Source organism: Cryptococcus neoformans, chromosome 8 (genome assembly GCF_000149385.1).
Source record: "Cryptococcus neoformans var. neoformans B-3501A chromosome 8, whole genome shotgun sequence".
NCBI lineage: Eukaryota > Fungi > Basidiomycota > Tremellomycetes > Tremellales > Cryptococcaceae > Cryptococcus > Cryptococcus deneoformans.
The window spans coordinates 1022000-1040163 of NC_009184.1; the positions used below are offsets into that span (position 1 = coordinate 1022000).

General features: G+C 48.4%; 4 protein-coding genes across 4 annotated transcripts; 3 read left to right on the forward strand and 1 right to left on the reverse strand.

Annotated features, from left to right (window-relative positions):
- Positions 1–156: 156 nt before the first annotated feature.
- On the forward strand, positions 157–2374 carry CNBH3650 (hypothetical protein; the record flags this gene model as incomplete). The annotated part of the gene is made up of 10 exons (XM_768820.1): positions 157–182; positions 228–496; positions 550–645; positions 700–849; positions 900–1277; positions 1333–1505; positions 1557–1587; positions 1655–1934; positions 2022–2130; positions 2246–2374. 10 exons carry the CDS (start codon positions 157–159, stop codon positions 2372–2374), a joined length of 1641 nt encoding a protein of 546 aa, XP_773913.1.
- Positions 2375–6094: 3720 nt separating this feature from the next.
- Positions 6095–9816, forward strand: CNBH3660 (hypothetical protein; the record flags this gene model as incomplete). The annotated part of the gene is made up of 8 exons (XM_768821.1): positions 6095–6195; positions 6261–6379; positions 6446–7284; positions 7340–7528; positions 7580–7693; positions 7746–8196; positions 8247–9481; positions 9535–9816. The coding sequence occupies 8 exons, from the start codon at positions 6095–6097 to the stop codon at positions 9814–9816; spliced, it is 3330 nt and encodes a 1109-aa protein (XP_773914.1).
- An 819-nt stretch (positions 9817–10635) lies between these two features.
- CNBH3670 (hypothetical protein) lies at positions 10636–13824 on the reverse strand (the record flags this gene model as incomplete). The annotated part of the gene is made up of 12 exons (XM_768822.1): positions 10636–10743; positions 10799–10897; positions 10948–11018; positions 11071–11318; positions 11369–11430; positions 11488–12605; positions 12647–12830; positions 12881–12940; positions 12995–13023; positions 13075–13260; positions 13321–13384; positions 13444–13824. 12 exons carry the CDS (start codon positions 13822–13824, stop codon positions 10636–10638), a joined length of 2610 nt encoding a protein of 869 aa, XP_773915.1.
- Positions 13825–15355: 1531 nt separating this feature from the next.
- CNBH3680 (hypothetical protein) lies at positions 15356–17995 on the forward strand (the record flags this gene model as incomplete). Its single annotated transcript, XM_768823.1, has 4 exons — positions 15356–17252; positions 17303–17444; positions 17494–17743; positions 17801–17995. The coding sequence occupies 4 exons, from the start codon at positions 15356–15358 to the stop codon at positions 17993–17995; spliced, it is 2484 nt and encodes an 827-aa protein (XP_773916.1).
- Between the last annotated feature and the right edge of the window lie 169 nt (positions 17996–18164).

Here is an 18164-nt window from a genome sequence, read left to right on the forward strand (position 1 = left end):
ACAAGAAGGAATCGGCGTGTACTCCAGTCTGACCCATGTTGTAGTAAAGAAAGTCATGATCTCAGCGGACCGTGCCTGGTTGCCGATAGCAGATAACCATTCAAATTTCCACCTCAAACTGAAGCAATAACAGATCACACTGCAGATAGATCAGAGATGCCTATTTCAAAGCAATTCGTCAGGTATGTACATCCACATAGTAAGCGCACAGCCTGACGAATAACCAGAATCGCCCCTCTCAAGGCCACTTTTACACATACACGCTTTCATCTTGCTCTTCGAACAGTCGACCACCCTGTCGTATACCATCGCCTACTGCTTTTCAGAATCAACAAGCCAGGTGCAGAGAGCAGCGGATCTGTCATAGGACAAGTCTCAACAGGTCTTTCATCATGGAGAGCCCCCGAGCTGTACTGTATGGAAGAGACCTGCCCGCATCTCGGTGCGCCATTGAGCCACGCGGAGATCGAGGACATCGAGGACACACGAGCGATTGGTAAGTGATTTTCTCGTGGTGAATAAACATCAAGAACTTATGGTACTTTTAAGTTTGTCCATGGCATCAGTATGATTTTGGTATGTTTGATCGAGCATTCCGTCAACGCTTACTGACCTTCATCGTAGACTTGAAGGATGGTTCAAGCTGTAAGCCAATAGAGTATGCATTCATTGACATTCTAATAATATATCTTTTGCTAGCGACTGGTCTTCAAGCTTGCACATATGAAGTGAAGGTGCAAGGTATAGAAGATGAGGCCGAGGTATGGGTTGAAGCACCGCACACTGAGAGTTTTGGAACAGATGCCGACCGCCAATGGGAACTTGTTGAAATGAGAGGTGTCAGCGAAGGTGGGACCTCTTGATGATCTTAGTAAAAAGTGGCTTATCAAATTGCGTAGAGTTCCTGGACCCTCCTATTCCCTCTCTTGCCTCTCTCTCCGTGTCAGGACATTGTTCTCCATCTTCATTACCTCCACATCTCTCTCACAGTGCTCCAACTCTGCCAGATCCTTTACCGACGTCTCTCCTAGCATTCGCTCACCTTATCCTTCGAACTTCCGACCCACAGCTGAAATGTCTGCTCACTCGAGAAGCTGTAACCCGTTTAAGAGCAGGCCAGCTCAAGTCCATACGGCCAACCAAGGGTGAGATCAAGAGGGAAAGAGAGAATGGAGGTTTGGTAGATGAGCCACCTAGAGAGGTCGAAATTATTGCGCCAGGAAAGACGCCTAGGCGAGGAAAGGGCGGGAGCGAGAAATCTCGCATTCTCATGCTTCGTAAGCCTTTATGTCTATTTTAACCCGTCTATCAGTACGCTCATTCCGGCACTAGACGCTCTCGCCAACATTGAGCAGTATGCGATCGATCTGGCATGGGATATCATTGCCCGCTTCGCACACGTTGAGGTAAATGGCGAAAGATTACCTGTAGAATTTTTCTTGGACTGGGCCAAAGTCGCAGAGGATGAGGCGAAGCATTATACATTACTGGCTAGACGACTAGTGGTGTGTAATATGTTCCAAAGATGAAGCGTGATCATGCTGACGCATTTGTAGGAAATGGGCTCATACTTTGGCGCTCACACAGGTAAGCGCTACGATTCGTATTCTCCCTACATATTCCTTGTCTGCCATTCATTCACCACTGAATCTAGTGCATGCTGGCCTTTGGGAATCTGCAACCCAAACGGCCGACTCTCTCTCCGCGCGCATAGCGATCATCCATCTTGTCGCTGAAGCTCGAGGGATCGACATGAACCCGCTTACATTAGCCAAACTTCAGGCAGCCGGAGATGTCGAGAGCTCAAAGGTACTGGAGATCATTCATGCCGATGAGATTACCCGTGAGTTCCCGTCAGGTCTTAGATTTGTTTCAGACCGTGTTGACATACACCCGAAAGATGTGACTACCGGCCATCGATGGTTTACTTGGCTGTAAGTTTACTCTTCCTCTATCTGGTCTATGTCGGTTTCTTCTGGCGCAGAAATCCTAATTCGATTTATGTTTTCCCTTAATATTAGGTGCGCAAAGCAAGGGTTGGATCCCATCGCCACTTTCCGTTCTGAAGTCGAGGCCAACTTCCGGGGGAAAATCAAAGGCCCCTTCAACGCTGAAGATCGTCTTAAAGCTGTACGTCCTTCCCGTCTCCAGCGAACTTTTTTATCGTTACTTTCCAATTGATGGTTTCCGGATTCTTATCATCGAAAGGAACAGTCGCTAACTTTCACACCCTTTAAAAATCTAGGGCTTAACACCTGACTTCTACGAAGATCTCACAGGACAGCTTGGCTGGAAGGAAGAGTTGGTTAAGAGGGCAGAGAAGGCTGCAAGAGAGGCCGAGGGGGACGAGCATCTTCATCCGAGATTGACATAACATGCGTGTATCGTTAATTCATTGGCTGTCATTCGCTGGTCATTAGCATGTACGATTCTCGCCCTATCGTATCGTACGGTATATCCGAAATCCCCGTCTTCGGTCCGTCGTAACGTATTTCTTCCTATGAGATTTCAGAACTCTAATAAGCAGAGAATATCCCCTACGCCGTGCAATGCTGCCAACTCCCCCAACCAGATAACTGATTCGTGCGTCATATTTGGTATCGTACCAGTATGTATATAGAAAAAAAAAACCTAGGTACATAATAACCTGTTTCGTTGCAATTTGTAACTGGGATATCTGACTCTATCTGCCATGCCCGCGATTGACGCATCAGGTAGTAATAGATATGAATGACAGGCACAATAATGATAATCCCCCGCGCAATCCGTTACTGGTCTGGCGACTGCTGCGAACCCTCGGACCTGTCGGCAGCAGTGGTCATTCGTTCGGGGGCGACGTGGTTGGCGCCGCTTACTGCACAGTTTTGTCTACTGTTACTAGGCCTTCAGGTCGTTAACTACTACTTTTTGCTATAATTTCGCGTCTGTCGGCATTTCAGAGTAAACTGTCCAACATTGCGGAAACCATCTTGAGATCTGGCCTCTAAAGTCACGCATGGGTCATTTTGCCTTACCGCGATGGAAAGCACAGCAGCGGACTATAAGTAATGTATTAGCTTCTAGTCACAGTACAAGAGTAGCTAGTGGATGAATGATGAGAGGGGGGGAGGAGTGGATAGCGTCCAAATAGCGTGGCCGACAGTACTAGTGGTATTACGCGTCACGCGTTGGCGTTACTACCTACTAACATGCCAATCTCGGAGATGGACAGGATTCTGAATTCTGATATGCTATTTGTGAATCTTGACCCATAGCTGTCACCAACAACTGTCGGGTTGGCAGTGCTCAATGAGCAGGGTACGCAATAGTTGAATAATACCAGGTACGAACGGTAAAAAGGCACGGATAAGTCGTTCTTTCGTATAACACGACCTGATGAAGTACAAATAACAATAGTGGTATGTAAATGTGCTTATCAAGTCCAGGTTTCCGACACTTAAGTATCGGATAGCGTTAACAAATGCCGAAAGACGAGGAAAGTCCGGTTTATGCGGCTGTTCATCGTCTGCGAACCCAGCACAGCCTCTGTAGTACTGCGATTATTATTAAACGCAACATACCAACCCCTCGGACCAGGTGCAGCTATGATTGATATCTTCTACGCGCTGACATTGGCGTTCGCTACTGTATGTTGTAATATCGGCTCATCCTTCTTTCTTACTGCAAGGACCAATCTGACCGTATGAGCTTGGGGGCAGGGAGAGTGAGAACAACGAAGGCGAACGATGGGGGATCATCCGAATGTCGTTAATGGGTTTTGAAGAATGGATGTAAGGTCTTATTGATCATCGAAACTGTATGATGCCATTTATGCTACAGAGAGCTGCTGCCGCTTCTTCCTTTCTCGTGGCTTCGTTGTGGTGGCTGTCCAGTGGTTCCACGATTGATAAATTTGAATGGTAATAATTAAATGACGGTGCACCGTGGAGCGACCAGAGTGGTGGCCGATTTTTCGGCTGAAATGAGAAAGGCACTCTCAGGGACAGAAGTTTCCGCCAGTATTTGGACTTGTACTTCGAAGCTAACGACGTTAAAAAGAAGAACCATGCCGGGCGAGATTATGGGAAAAATGGGATTTTCGATCTTGAATTGCTCATATTCTCTTTCTTTGTTGGTGGTCTTCGGACCTTTTCTCTTCTTGAGCCGCCTTACATGCTCCCTGCTGATTGGTGGCTTGTACTCTGTACAGAAAAGTGAGGCGGATGATCATGAAGCAGGGTGTTCGAATATGCTTGATGTACATGATGCGTGAAGTTCCATGTTCAAGTTCATGTTCCATATTCCATGCGTGATCCATGACGTGCAGAATGAAAGATCTGCCTGCTGGATGGCCGATTTCCCCTAATTTTGTTTAGCTTTTTGGCTTTGAATATGAACCCCGTTGCCGCTTTACCGTCCACCGGTCCATTTATCCGAATCTCATTTTGTCGGGTGGCGTCTTGTTGAGCATATGAGCTTAACCCTGAGTTTATTAATTCTAAAAGATTTTTGAACGCCTAGAATTTAGCTGTTTTTTTGTGTCGGCCCAACCTGCTAGGTAAGGAGAGTACCGAACTGCTATCGTCGGATATTTGTATGCAACCCAAGAAGGATCTGAAGAAGAAGAACTATTATTAAGAGCAGTCACTGGCTCAAAGCAAGCAGAAAGAACAAAACACAGAACACAAAAGAGCCTTTTTGTGGTGGCGCACAACCCAGTAGGATGTCTTCGGAGGTGAACACACCTTTTTGTCCTTTAACGCGTCCAGCCTTTTTCCCTCGCTTGTTGTCGCTATCTTCAGTCGGTCAATTATTTTGAATCCTTCTTCCATTCTCGACATCCTAATACCTAGCGAGCCTCAGCGATATTAAGCTATAGACTATAAGCTCATCCTCGTTTGGAGAACGGCGGCGACAAACTTCAAAGTCATTACGGTATCTCAACGAGACAAGACATTTTTGATTACCGAAATTGCTGGCTGTCGCCACGGACGCGTTCCTTCACATACATTTGGGTACCAGCATTCTCCCGAAATTCCCATACTAAAACCATTACCTCCCTACATCAATATCCTCAACCTTTCAAGGTCTCTTGCCCTATCTTTCTTCTCGAACGACATTTTTCTTACAGCGTCTGCGAACGAGAAGAACAAAAGGCGAAGACGGAAAGGACAGTGTGGAACGGACATTTGCGAGGGACAGGCGTTTCAAGGAAGACGCTCGGACGTCGGATTATTTGAGCACGCGTCGGTGTCTCTGGTGGAGTCCCGTGGAGATATTGCAGCGAAGCTCTGAGTAAAGCTGGTGGATTGGAGTACATCCAGATACAGCGCTTGCCGCCTGCACCGCAGAAGAAGGAACTGGAGGAGAAAGACGGTATCCACGGTCCACTGGTCATCACCCACGTCCATCGATCTCCTAGCACACAATAGCGGCTCCTCGCGACCTGAACCCTTCGGGCTGCACTCCAAACGGCACACGGTCGGCGCCCCTACTCCCACGAGCCACGACAAGGCCTAAGCTACGGTCCATTGCTCTTCCGCTTGTTACGCAAGCGACGGAACACTTTTTTCGGGTTTCGACGCCCGCTCTCGGCTTGCTTGTAACGGTGCGTGTCACCAACAGTCATTCGATCAACCAACCTGACAACAGTCTTCCTTTGGCTTTTGACAGCTGCGCCCTGCATTTCGTCGACCGCCTTCCATTCCAGGTCAATAATCGCTCCCTATCCCAGTCATCAATTGACTAGACAACCTTTGCCCGGCGTCGATATACCTTTATATTGTCATCATCCTTCTTAAAAGGCCTTTACTCAAGTCCCATCCTCCAAAGGCGATCCTCTTCCGCGACAAATCGTCTGGCCATCTCCACGCAGGACCTCCTTTGTAGTTTCCTCCTCAACGATTCACCATTGCTACCTTGATCTCCCACTATACAAACAGACCAACATCTTCATTCGCTTGCTGCGAGGTCGAGCTGCGACAACTTCGAATCCCCTGTATATTACCAGCTCGGTATATTTGGCCAGTGCTTTTCTTGACTCAGGTGATCCAGGCAAGTCAAGCACGGCCCTCAAGCTCACCACGATCACCCCATACATCAGCCTAGCTTTTCAATGTCTATATCCGGCCCCATCTCCAGGAGGCGTATAGGCTCTGTGAGTCAAAGAGGAAATGAAAGTTTGCCCCAGCTGGACATTCAGAGTATCCAAATGCCGTCAAATCCGTAAGCACGTGTCCTATGATTGCAAAATTGTAACTGATAACACATCAATGACTCAGCCAAAATGCCCTTGCCCTCAAAACAGCGGCGCTGTCAACTTCTACTAGATCTCTACACCAAATTTGCTCCATTTTGAAAAAGAGATTATTATGTGTGGACGGTTTTCAACCATTTTTAGGTGCGTCGTGCAATGTGGCCTGCGCGTCGATGGGAAACAGCTGATTAACGTTATGCATTATCGTAGAACAACCACCTAATGCCGAACCGTTGGATGTCGTTTCACATATGTGTCATCTTTTCCGGCTTGGTTCACCCCTTTGCCACCTTTACAACCTCCTTATCCCATCCTTCGTCGATCCTTTATCACCACTATATGCGGACTTACCAGCGCCTGCCAAAATCGAATACGACTTTCCTCAATTCTACGACTCTTCTAATGGTGTCCGTAATTGGGCCAAGCGACCAGAAAATGCCAAACCCTGCCAAAGATATATAGCAGCCTTTTGCATGGCGATGAAGAAGCGAATAGAGGAAGGAAGATGGACGTCTGATATGTGGGCGTTGCATGAGCTGTGGGGCAAATCGACTGGGGAGGATATCGAAGCGTACGACTCGACGGGCTTGATGAAGGTGCTGAGCACGGTAGAAGAAATGTTGGACAATCTGCCAGTATCTGCCATGTCTCCTATATCACCTCAAACTCCTTTCGCGGCATCGGGTTCCATTGCTCAGCGTGCGCAGTCTAGACAGTCTTATGACTTACCGTTTTCCATGGGCGGAATAGGCTCGGGTGCGAGTGCGGTGGCTAATATGGCGGCGACCATGAATGGTGGGGTGCATATCGAAGCTGGCCCCAGTGAGAACTCTCCAACTGCAGTGGAGATGCAGCGCGGCCTGTCAACATCATTGGCTGACGCCAACGCCTTCAAATCTGTCGAGGAGTTGGTTGCGAGTGAGAAGAGTTACGTGCAGGAGCTGGAAATTCTGGTGAGGTGCTCACAAGAGATGCTGGAGGCCCAGTTGGTGTCCACCGAAACGAACCATCAAATTTTCTCAAATCTGTCAAAGATTTTAGATTTCCACGTGAGCAAACGTTTGGATAAAGTGCATATGCAACCATGCTAACCCAGTTGTATAGCGGAAATTCTTAATCAAACTTGAGACGGAGTATGAGCCTATTCAAGAGCGAGGACCTGGTGCTTGGGCAGAGGGTGTATGGGGCAGGCCGTTCATCCTGAGCGAGGCGGAATTTGACTGCTACGGCCCATACTGTGCCAATTACCTCGACGCTATCACTGTTGTGAATGAGCAGATGCCAATTCTTATGGTGAGTGGAGCCCTGCAGGTCATTGGTGACTGAAATTGACTGTTTCCGCAGCGAGGACAAGAGTTATCCCCGACAGAAAGGCCGTGCTTGGACCCCCAACGGGAATTGCAGGCGTTCATGATTAAGCCTATCCAGAGAATCACCAAATATGGTCTTCTCCTTGATGTATGTCATTATGCGCAAATGAACGAATATAATTGCTAACAATGACGTACAGGCTATTCTCCACGCCACAGCCAAGCATGAGTATCCGTTCCGACCAGAGTTGGAAGAGGCTTCTGCTGCGGTCAAGCGTATTGCCGCCGGTATCAATGAGGTCACAGACTTCAAGGCCAAGCAAGCCACTGTGCGCGAACTTATTGAGCGGGTTGATGACTGGAAAGGTCACGACGTTGACAAGTTTGGATCGCTACATATCGACGACCACTTCACGGTGACCAAGGCTGATCAACCACGAGAATACCACGTTTTCTTGTTTGAGAAAATGATGCTCTGTTGCAAAGAGATCACACCAGAGAAGAAGAAACAGAACAAGAATTCGAGCATGTTAAGGAAAGATCGAGGAACCAGCAAGAGTGGACCGCTTGACAAGAAGAAACTGGCGTTGAAGGGTAGAATATTTGTCTCAAACATTAAGGAAGCCACCATCTTGCCCTCTGAGCCTGGAGGTGAGTTAAATTATCGGTTTCAAGTGACCATAACTAACCATATTATCAAGATGCATATGGCGCTGCTCGATTATTGATCGGATGGACTATTCCTCTTCGAAACCAGGATGGTTACCACGATGATCAGGAAGATTCTTTCGTGATGATCGGTAAGAGTGAAGAACAAATGAGGAAATGGTCGGAGAAGGTTTTGGAACTTGCCAACAACGAGCGCAAGATTCAAGAGGACATGCGAGCGGCAAGAATGAAGGCTGGTCGACTTTCTAATTCTGAAAGGCAGTACTACCAACATTCCTCCTTCGGTCCCCCCACTCCTGCCACAGAGCATCCTCCAGTGTCGCCCTTCAACATGCCTCCACTTCCAAACGGATCGACTACTCCTTATTATTCTGAAGACGAAGACCCCGAAGGCCTCCGCAGTGGTCGCACAACTCCCAGCATTCAAGGGTATCATCCGTACGCTTATTCCGGTCAACCTTCCACCGGTAGGCGAGTGCAGAGCCAGCAATCAGTGACTTCTGTCTTGCCAACAGAGCTTCGCGCTCGTGCTATGACCGAAGACCAATACGGTCCCAGCATGACTCAGTGGCGTACTCAACAACCAACGGCTCCTCCCCTTCCTCGCTTAACGTCTGCCATGTCGGGAATGTCGGTGGCCTCGGAAATTTCCTTCGGCTCTGGACCGGGCAGTACAGGTATACGAACTGGTATGGTCAGGCAGATGAGCTCTACGAGATTACCGCGTGCTACTGAAGTAGACGAGGGAGAGGGGAATCCGATGGATACTCGGGAATCATATGGGAGGTACGGGTCGCTTAGAGGGATGATGCGCGCTCCTAGTCACGCGATGCCTAGCGTGCCCCACCCTCCGCCCCTCCGGAATCGCAGTGCCTCCTCTCCCAATGTCTATCAGCAACCAACTGTCACTGGTGCTGTATCTCTTCCTTACACCGCAGGGCCCAATGGGACTTGGACCACTTCTCCTCTTGCGTCTACTCTTCAGATGAGCACGCATCCTTATGTCCAAAGTACCCCTGTACCTGGGTTTGGACCTAGTAGCTCAACGACTCTTGTGGGTGGAACAGCATACTTCAATAAGCGAATGAGCAATGAGAAGAGATCAAGTGGTGAGAGTCATCACTCCACGACTACCACCGATACTTCAGACCAGACCAGTCCTGCCACGCCATATGGCAGCGGCAACGGAGATGTTCGGGGCCCTTTGAGACAAAATAGTGGCGACAATGTTTCTGGAAGTGTGCTAGTCAAATTGCGGTTTGGCAATGTGGGTAACTCGTACAGCTTGATACGATCAACATGCTAACCTGTGTTTTAAAGGATCAATTCGTTCTCGGTGTCTCACAAGAGATCGACTTCATCACTCTCTATCAGAAAATCCACAAGAAGATTCGCCTGTGCAGCAGCTCTAACCGACCGGCGAATGTGCATGACAAGCTTCAGATCCGCTATGTCGATAATGACGGAGACGAGATCCAAGTCAAGTTTGACTCGGATGTGGAGCTGATGTTTGAGGATGCGAGAGATCAGGCTGGGCATATCAATTTGATTGCCAGATGGGCCGAGGACCGAAGAGGAAGCCCTCAAGGAGAGATTTATTGAGAAGAGAGACGTTTGTAAGGGTAAAAAACAGAGAGAAGGTTGATCATGGCTTATTTTATTTCTTATTCTATTTTCAAAAAAGTTTGTCAGTTTCGTATATTTATTCATCTATGTTTACTACTTTCATGTTTTTCATCTTAGATGGCTGGATTTGGGGTTTGGGTAGTGTCTTCTGTCGTGTTCATCTTTTCTGTGATCAGAAAAAAGTAGAGTACATTTTGTATCAAGTACGTACAGTATGAAGAAATCTCATGAGTGTCAGTCTGTATGCTGCAATAATATGACTGCACGGTGGCGATGTTTTTTCTTGACGCTAATGATGTTGCAGTGCCAAAGAACATGCTTTTTGGCTGCTAAAGTCTTCGTCATGGCGCATAATAATTTGAATCTGGAGTCTTTGATCTGGCGTTAGTATTTCCAGTCGTAAAGTGACATGCACTGTTAAAGTTAATCATATGTAGGATGACGGCTGATGCAAATAGGTTGGGCGCGATGATTACACAGGCCATCGATTATTACTGGAGGAGCAGACAGAAGCTGTCATTGTACATGTACATGTATATGGGTATATATTTTGGTCGTCGGATTCAAATCATCAGAAAAATCAGTGTGCTACATATGCTCGCCATCGCATTCTAGCGAGCAGAGTCCACATATATTCGTTACTGTCAAAAAAAAAGGTCATAAAAGTGATTAATGATGTCTGCCATGATTCACAAATTCTTGTCGTTCACCAATTAAGGTCCCCCGACTATACGATCTACGCGCTTGGCGCCCATAATATAAACTACCTTTTCCTCAAGCACCGGGTATGGCTGATTAACGGATAAAAAATGACAATGACCACTGAATAAAGCATGCTACAGTGCAGAAGTAAAAGCCATAAGGATAACCGCTTGGATTACCATTGATGCTGGCGCTCCAAACCTACAAACAAGGCATCAGTATGTTGCCACGAAATGCTCTGGAAGGTATTACTCACAGCACCACCGATTACAGGGCCAAAGAAACGCGAGAATGATACGGTGCTTTGGGCGAGTCCATTGGCAAGGCCAACAACGTGGGGAGGAGACATGGCATTCTGTAGGGATGGGTTAACAGGCGTACTTGATGTAGGGGGTCTCGACTCACAATAAGTACCATGACGGAGGTATACGAGAATGTACCTGCACAGTACCTCACAGCAGTGATAGTAACCAAGCCTACAATGAATCAATCAGATCCAATGTCTTCGTCGTGACTTGGAGTACCCACAGAACATCAAAAAGAAACTGCCTTCAGAGTCAGGAGAAGCAATTTTGTGTAAGATTGGCAGAGAGAAGTAGGCAGGAAGGTAGAGGGCACATCCAATCCTGAACATTTGAAGATGTGTGAAACGACCGAGAGGGGGTCCAAGTCGAGGGTAAATATAGAATTGATACACGAGCTGGCAGAGACACATGAGAGCGACTACCAGGGAGAAATGGGCCGGGTTAAGCCCAAGACCACCAGAGCGGTAGGGACTATGATCATATCAGCAATTACTCAAAACTTCAAAAGGTAAGCCTCGTACGTTACCAAGAATGACAAGAATATTTGATCATGGATAGTGTTGTGCAAAGCAAGGAGACCATACTATCGGAATGGACTGATAAGTTCTATGTGACGAACAAAGTCATTATTTGAACACACCTGGATGATTACTTGAACAGGCAAAAGTGAGAACGAAGAGGCCTCTTTCTCAGAGATCTGAGCGGCAACGCCGGCAGTCGCAGAGTCCACAGCATTTCCAGGCCCTTCAGCGATAGCGCTTAAGCCACCGGTGGATCCCCTGCCATGGTCGGGACTAGGTGATGCTGCGCGGAAGAATGAGTCAGCTTCGTGTCTGGGCGATTCTGCTTCATATGCGGCTGCTACAGCTGGCGGAGTCTTGACACCAGTGTTGGAGAAGATGGCAGGCATGTGTCCTGAAGTGGTGCTGAATCGCCTGCCGCCATGTGATACGGATAATCGGTGGCCGGGAAGGTTACGATGAAGAGAAATATTGCCCACACTTGTGAGGCGTGCTCTGCTAGACCGTCGGAAGGAGAGGTCACCTTGATGGCCATCGTAGGTTGACGGTGAAAGTGCATGTAATGAAGGGGAGGCAAAAGAAGTGTCGGGTACGGCTTCGTTAACCTCCTCTTCTTGGTCATCCTCTGTCTCCTCCTCATCATCAAAGACAGCAGTGTCTTGGGCGACCGCGGCAGACACCCAAAGGTCATTGATGTTAAATGTGTTCTCCTCATTCGCGAGCAACAGCCTCTGTGCAACCTTCAGAGCCCTGTTACCCATCTCGCCGTCCTCTTCATCACTCTCGTCAGGTCTGCCTACTGCAGCTGAAGCCCTCCTAGCAGCCTCCAATGCTGCTCTAGCTGCCAAAGTAGGGTGCTTGGAACGAATACCTCCGTATCCATAAGCCGTGCCTAAGCTCGCTCGACTATCCCTTCGGCCGCCCGCACTACGAGAGAGTTCCGGATATCCAGCACCGTGAGCGGCATCCTCTTCTTCTTGGCTGGGTGACAAGACTCGCCTCAAACTGACTGATGGGACCCTGATTGCGGTTCGGCTGGAAGGCGCAGGGGAAGCGTGACGACCAGCAGCAGGAGAAATACCGGCAAGGGGTTCGTTCTTTTCGACTGCGAGGGTGATACGCCTGCCGCCTCGAACACCTCCATCCCAAGAAAGAAGACAAGAGAGGATGGCGCCGACAGCAAGAACGCCACCGCCAATGATAGTCGGAAGGATATATGGGAAATTTTGGAATAGGGCTGGCAGACATTGAAAATTAGCGATCATCATCTTGACATACTAAGGATACCAGTCATCTTACGAATTTGAGCCAAAGCAGTACCGGGGAAGTTCTCCTTTGGGCTTTCAAAGACACCGCCAATGATAGGACCAATGACACCACCGAAACCCCATGAGAAACCGAGCATAGCATAAGCACGAGCGGCGTTAGTGTCGTCAGTCAAGTCTCGGATCGAACCTCGGAACTGGACAACCTGCTGTTAGAGCTATTCCTAATAGTTAGCTGGAAACTCACTACTCCGACAGCACCTCCGAAAATGCCTTGAATCAGTCTGACACAGATAGCCTCGGGAAGCTAACTTATAGCGTCAGCTTACATGCTGGATTTACACATTGACCCAAGTCTCACAGATTCAGAAGTACCAAAAATTACAAGAGCTACATGGCGTAAGTCACAGAACACAAGCGGAATCCCAATTACTGACTCACCAATAGCGCTTCCGGCAAGACTGGCTACTAACACAGCACGACGACCATGACGATCTGCTATGCTACTCCAAAGGAGAGAGGTGAAAAATTGTGTGATGAAGAAGACAGAGACAAGATTGCCTGTCCAAAGACCAACTGCGGCTTCCGTCTCACTATTCTTTTCTCGACCGGAGTTAAGGAAGAAACCTTCCATGCGGGATTAAGTCAGCAAGCCATTACTAGACATATAAACACCTGTAGACACACCTTCGACCTGCTTGAGGATGAATGGAGTGCACAAGTTCGCCGCTAATAGCTCTGACAGCATTGCCTGCGCAGCAGCAGATTAGCTACATGTCATTGCAGATCTATGAATCCGTTGCCACTCACTATACACATTACAATCATAGGAAGTGCAGGGAGAGGAGTGGCATAAGCCGCTCGGATCCCGGGCACCAAAGTGGGCAACTTTGGTCCGAAATCCTCATCATCTAGCAGATCGTCGACGATTCCGCCCGCTGGACCTCGAGAACTGGCTGCTCTGCCTCTACCATAACTAGAAAAACTAAGTCGAGCCGACTTTGTACGAGCTTTGGAGCGCGGAATAGTCCCTCTTGAATGCCCATTGACGGCGGAAGAGTGTGGAGAGTTGAAGCTTTGATGTGCTTGAGGAGATGGTGTGTCGGACGCGAGAGCCGAAGACCCGCCGAGGATGTCAGTAATTGTTGGTTTGGGCGGAAGGGCTATTCTGCCCGGAGGAGTGGCCGTCATATTTGGCGGTGTGCGCGGATTATGGTTACGAAGATGAGGTGTTGAGACGTTGAGAAGTATTCTGGGAAGCCTATATGGATCAAAACTGGCTGTAGATGTAGATAAACTTCGGATGGCGAACCCTGCACGTCACCAATGTCTGTGGCGACTCCCGGTCCGAGAAACGGCGAATATATAATAGCCCATTCCCTTTGTTACCTGTATTTCCATGATGATAATGCATATAATAGGATAAGTGCTTTACTGAAACATATACATATTAACAAGCTGCCTATGACATTGAAAAACAATTGCTGACAGTATTAATACGGGATTAGTAAACCCTGATGGAAAGCCGACATCCGCTAGTTCTTCATCAGTGCGGCGGCGATGGCAAACGGCACCCATTGAGCACCACAGAGCCCTCTAGAGAAGCTTACAATGAACGCTCGCTTACTATAGGGATACATGAAAGTGGAGAGTTGATCACAACTGTGTCCCGCCAACGCTGGTCGTGTATAGCAAGTCCAACATCTTCTGTGCAAACAATAATAATAACCATAGTAGAATCGGAAGGAGGATGATGCCATCATGTTTTTACTTCTTTCTGCCCATGATAATTATATGGGTGCACTCGCAGTCACCAGTTTCTATAATTTAAAAAGATGATATTCTTCCCGACAGTTGCTCAACCACCCAAGTATCGTCTGATTCTACCTCCATTTGTTTTCAATAGCCATTGCTGGGCTGCTTCTTCAATTCCGGATTGGCCCAGTAAACCTAGTGAAGAACTACATTGTAGTGTGGCTTGTACATATCTATGTGCTTTTGTTCTGCTACTACCACAGAATAATGATAGTGAAATTCCTAAAACGAAACCGACCAAAACGAAACCGACGACGGTCGGTCGAGGAGGCAATCATATGGACGGAGGACGCCATGGCTACCGAGTAGTGCCACTTTGTTACCATTTACGTAATTGGCTGCTGTCCCATGCGCGACTGCTTTGCGGAACCAAACACGGGATGGTTTAGCACAAAACAAACGAAGCGGCATTGACCGACACATAAGTTCCCCGTTAAATGCTGCATCCATCATGACATCCTGTTCTAAATCTTATCGCTCTAACCCCTGACGATTCCCTTTGAGCGCCGTACTTCTCCCTAGTCTGTACGAAATTGCTTTCCAGCCCCTTCAGGTTGTACTAATAATATCCCTAGGTCGGATTTAGATTATGGCGAGAAGCGCCAGCTGTGAGAAGCATGAATCTCAGTTGACTTGGCTGATGATGGACATGAACGAAACGAAACGGTCAGCATGAATGAAATCTTTCATCATCTTTATCTCTTTCAACCCCTTTATCTGGTAATCCTTCGCAGTCCTTCCCTCACCTTCTTCTTTTATCCCTCTTTGCCCAAGGGGCCCACATTCTCTATAATTTAACTGCAGTCGACCTGCATAACAACTTGTCAAGAGCCGGCTCTTGGCCCATATCTCTAGCTCAGGAAGCTTCCTCTCTCTTCTCAGATCACATTCTCTACCATTTATCACAATGTTACTCTCAACTCCAGCCTTCCTTTCATTTGCCCTCCTTCTCGTCTCCCAGTCCTCCGCCCAGGGACACACTGCTCCTCCTGGCCGACACCGTCACCCTAGGATCTTCAAAGACCTTCAAGAGCGTGGCCAACTGGATGAGCGGTTGCTCCCTATCACCGCTACCACCACTGTTGTGGTCCCCATGACCGCCACCAGGACTATCTGGGTTGATTCCACTCAGTTAGTCCTTGGTGACGGTGGTAATGATGGAGACAATGATGCTTCAGGCGATGTTAGCAGTGTTTGGTCTTCGCAGGCGAGCCAGAGCACTGAAGGAGCATCCACAAGCAGTGAAGCTATGTTACCTACCGCCTCAGCATCATCATCAGTTTCAGACTTGACATCATCTTCCTACGACACCGACGCCCAGTCATCATCCTTTGTCACCGGCTCTTACATCGAAGATGTCACGGCGACGTCTAGTCTTCTTTCCGATTCCCTTCCTACTTCCTCCTCCATCTCCTCCGATTATCCTTCCCTTTCTGTTTCCCAATCTGAAGCCTCTTCTTCCACCACTGGTGTCGCCACATCCTCAGCCACTGTGACCGACTCCAGCTTTTCTACCTTTGCTGAAGAGCCAGCCTCAACTGGATCTTCATCGTCTCAGTCAATTGCTGCCGATTCTGCTCCTAGCTCTTCCGCTTCGACATCGGCTTCAACAGGATCGAGCTCTTCTCGGCCTACATCGCTGCCCCAAACCGAGTCAGCGACCAAGTCTGAGGATTTGGGCGCCGCGTCGACTAACATTGCCAGCAATGCCACCGTGTCTGACAATGTGAGTGTGTCGGAAAGTCAGTGGGCGTCAGTAACCTCGACCAAGAGCTCTTCTATCTCCGAAACCGGATCAGCAAGCTTGTCTGGGAGTGAGTCTGTATCCCTCTCCGACTCATTCTCTATCTCTGCGACATCTACAGATTCTGCGGCGGTTATAGGAACGGCTAGCTCTTCTTACTCTAGATTCGAGTCATCAGCCACTGCTTCTGAGACTGCCTCAGCTTCGGCCAATGAGACAGGTTCCAAGACCAAGTCGCACGGGAACTGGTGGGAGACTAGCACCTCTTCTTCCGCCTGGGCTTCTTCCTCTTTGAGCGCATCTGAAAGCGCCTCAGAGAGCGCTTCTTTGACAGCGTCGGGTACGGTCTCTGTTTCTGACTCTTCAACATGGCCTGAGAGCGCTTCAGTCTCCTCTGCTGCCACAGCTACAACCTTTGAATCATCTACTTCCATTTCCGCCACCTCTACCTCTACCTCTAGCTCTTCTTCGCCTACCTCTACTCTTGCCTCTACTCTCATGTTGGGATATTATCCTGATTGGTCCGCCTACTACCTTTCTCCAGAGTCTGTCGACTGGGACCGCTTCGACATCCTTGACTTTGCTTTCGCCATCCCCAACTCTGACGGATCCCTCTACTTCACCGATGATAGCTCTACAGACTCCCTTCAGCGATTGGTCACTACTGGTCACGCTGCGGGTAAGCGAGTCAAATTGTCGATCGGTGGCTGGACTGGGTCTGCGTACTTCTCTACCATTGTGGCCGATGATTCTCTCCGAGCTACCTTTGTAAGCAATATCTATGACATCTACAACCAATACAACCTCGATGGTATCGATATTGATTGGGAGTACCCTGGTACTGCCGGTGCCGATGGTAACGCCGTGTCATCTGATGACTCTGCCAACTTCCTCATTTTCCTTCAAGACTTGAGGGCCGCTTTGCCAAGCGAGGCCATCATCACCTCTGCAACGCAAGTCTGGCCATTTGCGGACAGCAATGGTAACCCGATGACCGATGTGAGCGAGTTTGCCAAGGTCCTTGACTGGATTTTGATCATGAACTACGATGTCTGGGGTTGTAAGTATCACCATAGCTTGTACGCGAATCAATATTGATGCCATCCGCAGCTTCCAGCACCCCTGGTCCCAATGCTCCTCTCTCTGATGGTTGCGGTAACTCTACTCAGCCTCTCGCCAACGCTTATGCTGCAGTTTCCTCATGGACCAGTGCTGGCATGCCCGCAAACCAGATCACCCTCGGTGTCCCTGCGTAAGTGTTACTGGTGTTTTACTGACAAGGTGCTGATCAACTTTTACAGCTATGGTTATATCCAAGTCTCTTCGGCTTCTTCCCTTATTCAGCGACGCTCTCTCCCTCTTCTCCCTCACAAACGATCTAAGCACGCCAAGAAGGCCAGCTACGTCACAGTTCAGAACGAGTCTGGAGGTACGACCGACGGTCAAGTCATGTGGTATGGTCTCCTAAACCAAGGCGCTTTGACCTTGAGCGATGGAGAGTACGTCGCTACCGGTGGTTTCACCAGACATTGGGATGACTGTTCTAGTACTGTAAGTCCTCGGCCACTCTACTGCATGATGGATTCTCATTGACTCGTCGTAAATTAGCCTTGGCTCAAGTCTTCTGAATCCGGCCAAATCGTCACCTACGATGACCCCCAATCTATGAACCTCAAGGCTCAGTTCGCTGCTCAGGCTGGGTTGAGGGGATGTAATGTCTTCTCTGTCGATGGTGACTGGACGGGCTCGTCCTGGCCTTTGACAGATGCTGTCAGGAGTGGTTTGGGACTTCCCGCTGTGTAATAAGAGAAGATATGGAATGTTGTAGGAAAAAAAAAGAGCGTGGATCTAAACAGGATATTTCTGACCTTGATGGTCTAGAGAACAGTATATAATTGCCAAATTGATGCATTGCACCACATACTATAATCAATCACTTATTAGATAGGGGTGGTCAAGGAAGTCCTGATTT